General features: G+C 49.2%; 1 protein-coding gene across 1 annotated transcript; it reads right to left on the minus strand.

The window, feature by feature from the left end:
* Nucleotides 1-1,979: 1,979 nt before the first annotated feature.
* On the minus strand, nt 1,980-2,567 carry LOC132582346 (protein Tob2-like). The gene has a single exon (XM_060253879.1). It carries the CDS (start codon nt 2,565-2,567, stop codon nt 1,980-1,982), a length of 588 nt encoding a protein of 195 aa, XP_060109862.1.
* Between the last annotated feature and the right edge of the window lie 1,140 nt (nt 2,568-3,707).

Here is a 3,707-nt window from a genome sequence, read left to right on the forward strand (position 1 = left end):
CTCACGCCTATAGCGGGCAACATTTCCCTGATGTTTATCACTCTCTGCCTGAGCTTTTTCTTCCTTTTACGCTCCAGGCACCACAGAGAACAGCAGAAAGATATCAAGAAAGATATGGTCCCAATAGCCCCTGCGCTGACTGGTATGATGAAACTGTAATCTAGAGGAGCTATTAGGGGAGCTATTAGACCCATTTAACACTTATGACCAGTTACTGCTAGAAACCCAAGCTGTTAACTCTCTCTGGCGCAGCTTGCGGATGCAAAAGAGGAGAACAAAAGACAAAGCTACTAAAAACCCTAAGATGAATATCACCATGAAGACTATGCCTACGTAGGGTGCAACAGAGGACTTAGATCCTACATCAAACAATACAATACTTCAAAATACAGAATCTTCAGTTCTTCTGCTGCGACGACGGGATCTTCTTCCCTGTGCACTCCACCGTTACCGGTAGGTGGAGCTCAGAGGGGATGAACCCTGTGAACCCAGCCGTTGCCGGTAGGCAAGGGTTCAGAGGGGGCTGCCTGTGAGCTCCACTATTTCCGGTAAGTGGTACTCAGAGGTTGGCCTTCAAACAACCAGATTCGGGGGCGAACGGCATCTGAAAAGCCTATCTAGAAAAACTCTGATTAGATTGCATAGTCAAAAAACAATACAAAGCTCAAGGCAAGCCTATTTTCTATCATAACATATGCCACTTCCTCTATTCGCTTTCCCTAAAGGCTTCTCATAGACAGAACCTAGAGGATTTGAATCTTTTAGGCCTATTTACTTCTGCTAAGCATTTCAGTATAAACAAGGCACTAGGCAATGTGTCAGGCCAAAACTAGCTTGTGACACATCATGATCCCTCAACTTTCCCAGGGATTATCCTACCTTCTTCTCGGGCCTCGAACATTTGCTTCATAGACGAACAAATCTCCTACACAGAGCTGTTGCTTCAGCAAAGGAAGAGAATGGCTGCAAACATCAAAACTCAAATAAATCAAAATCACTTCAAAGTCACTTCAGAGGGTCCCCCCTTTGCGACTGCACACAAAATTCAGCAACTGGGATTTTCTTCCAGGCTTCCTTCTGGGCTCTCTTCCTTCAGGAGGGTCTCTTCTTTCACCTGAAGAGGCTCCTGCGGGTGCACATCTTGTTCTGGGACCAGGCCAGCTGCTTCTTCCGGGCCCTCGGTGCTTTCATGGCCATCTTTCTCTGGTGCAATTTCGGCTACAGTCTTTAGGTCTGAGACCTCGTTCCAAGCTGCAGGACCCCACCTGTAGGGGGCGAGATACCATCCTGTGGCTACTCTCATGACCCTAGGTGCATTCATCATCTGCCAGTGGGGGTCGAGCACTCTGCTTCGGCCTCTTCCTCTCCCTCTCTCCCGAACCTGGGGAGGGATGGCTGGGCACTCATCGGGGTAGAAATTCATGCGGTGGCCAATTCCGTGGTGCCAGGCACGCCCGTCGTGTAACAGGGGTGGTTGCATACTTCTTGGTGGGCCTTGGGATCGGAGACCAACTTGTTCTAGTCCATCCTGAGGTTCTCCGCCTTCACCATGGGCCTCCTTTCTTGTTGCGAGGTTTTCCTGGGCATCTCGGAACTCCAGGGCATCATTCAACTTCTTGAACATCATAAACCGATCCCACCCCTTGATCTCAAGGTTGTATGTACCTTTGTAATTGCTGAAGGCTCTCACAGCCCGCTTCTTCTTCTTGGACTCGTTCTTGGTTGGAGCCCTTGCCTTCTTGGGTCGGCCCCTACGAGGGATTGCTGTCTGGGAACCATCTTCTTCTGGCTCATGAGTCCCATCAGAGCAGACCTCAGCCTGGGGTTCTTGCACGACTCCCGGTGGAGGGGCTGGTGACACTTTCTCCGCCATTCTCCCAGGCCGTTGACGCCTTAGAAAAAGGTAAAAAGTGAAAGCCTGTCCAAATAAGTGTCCTGGCAGCCTGCCTCACTTAGGCGAGCTCTTGCTTCCCAACCTCTTATTTTGCTGGGTGAACAATGCCCCAACTCAACTTTCTGTGGCTTTTCTTCACTTTAGTGGAGCCAAACCTGGTAGCTGCAAAAGTCACGGCGGTAAAGGTCGGACTAAGAGACTGGCCAGAAGATGGAGGTGGAGGGCTGGACAAAACGGTATTCTGACTCCTAGTGGGGACAAACGCCTGGGCTTCAGGGTTGAGCCCACTTCTGCTTCTCTTGTCTGCTATGCTGCAACCCCTACTGTCCTTCAGGTACACAGTCTCGATTGGCCCTTCTCCCCCAAATTGGTAGGAAACTTCAAATGGGTCAATCCACACAGTCAACTCTGCAGGGATACTGGCCTGCACATCCTTTACAGTCAATCCACTTCTCTTGGCTGCCAGTTGCACTATAGGATCTATTATCTCCCCAAGGTGCACACAACGATAGCCTGAACCCTGCAAAGGCTTCTCTGGGTACCAGTGGCCCTCATATTTCTTCTGTAGCAGCTGTCCTAGCTCTTCTCCAAACTGGTCAACCCGTCTCCGGGGGAGCTTGTTATACAGGTGGAAGGTGATGAAATGCAGAGCAGCCTTGATCTCAGGACGCATACTCCGTTTTCAACAACCAGGCTCAAATCACTTCACTTATGAGCTCGGTCATGGCTCGGAAGTGGGGAAAGGACATCAGATGGCGTCAGATGGCTGAGGGGGTTTCCACATAGCTGATGGGGACTTCCTCTGAAAGGTAAGCTGACCAGAGGCAGAGGACTTGCTTCTGGAGTACTTCTCTCTAGGGAGGGACCATAGATCTGGAATTCTTCAATTTTCAGCCACTAAAGGGGCAAGGGTGAAGTCTAAACGAGTCTAGGTGGCAAAAAGACTGGGAGCTTTGCATTGGGCCTAAACCCAGCTCCCTGCCAGGGGCAGCAACAAACACTGCTCAATACCTCAATACTTAATTCCCGGGGGTGTCTTAACTAAATTTGCCTTGTCCTGAAACTGAAATGCTAGTTCAAGAACAGGGTATCTTGTAGCCATACATCATTCAAAATAACACATTAACAGAATCATCCAAACCACAAACACCCTAACCCATAAGTGGGACATAATTAGTTCTCCTAGGTGCTTTCCCATACACGGTATCAGTATTACAGTCATAGTCACAGCACAAGCCAACCCACAGCTTGTCTGCCTTAATAAAATAGCATCTTTGGGGCTGTCTCCAGAAATCTCCCGGAGTAAAACACATGTACTTCCCTTTTGTAGTCTTACTAACTTAACTCAACCACATTTTGCACTTCTCGTTTTTCTCTCAGCGAGGCCACAGTTACGCAACATTGCAGATAAATTTCACACAGCAAGGCAATATAAACTTCTAAACAATCTGAAACGTGACTCTGATTCTAACTCTTTGCCAATTGGAAGGCTTCCAAAGAGGGTCGACCTATCTTTGTCAGATCCTCAGTGGCGGCCCAAGCTGGAGAGGCAATTCAACCTCTAATTTTTCAGGGGTGGCCGTTTGGCCTTTAATCCTCCAAGCAAATAAGGGGCCCTCCCCAATTCTCTCAGGAAGCACCCTCGTGCCTGGTTTAGTCTCAAGCATCCAGGCGGCCATCTAATTGGACCCTTCAGCAACCATACAGTTGCCTTCCCATGCTCCCCTTTCCACAAGCCAATATTGTGCCTATGGTGTCTTGGGACGCACCAACAGAGAATCAGTGCCCCTGGGATGTGAGCCTAGGGACTTAT

The sequence above is a fragment of the Heteronotia binoei genome, chromosome 14 (assembly GCF_032191835.1).
Source record: "Heteronotia binoei isolate CCM8104 ecotype False Entrance Well chromosome 14, APGP_CSIRO_Hbin_v1, whole genome shotgun sequence".
Lineage (NCBI taxonomy): Eukaryota > Metazoa > Chordata > Lepidosauria > Squamata > Gekkonidae > Heteronotia > Heteronotia binoei.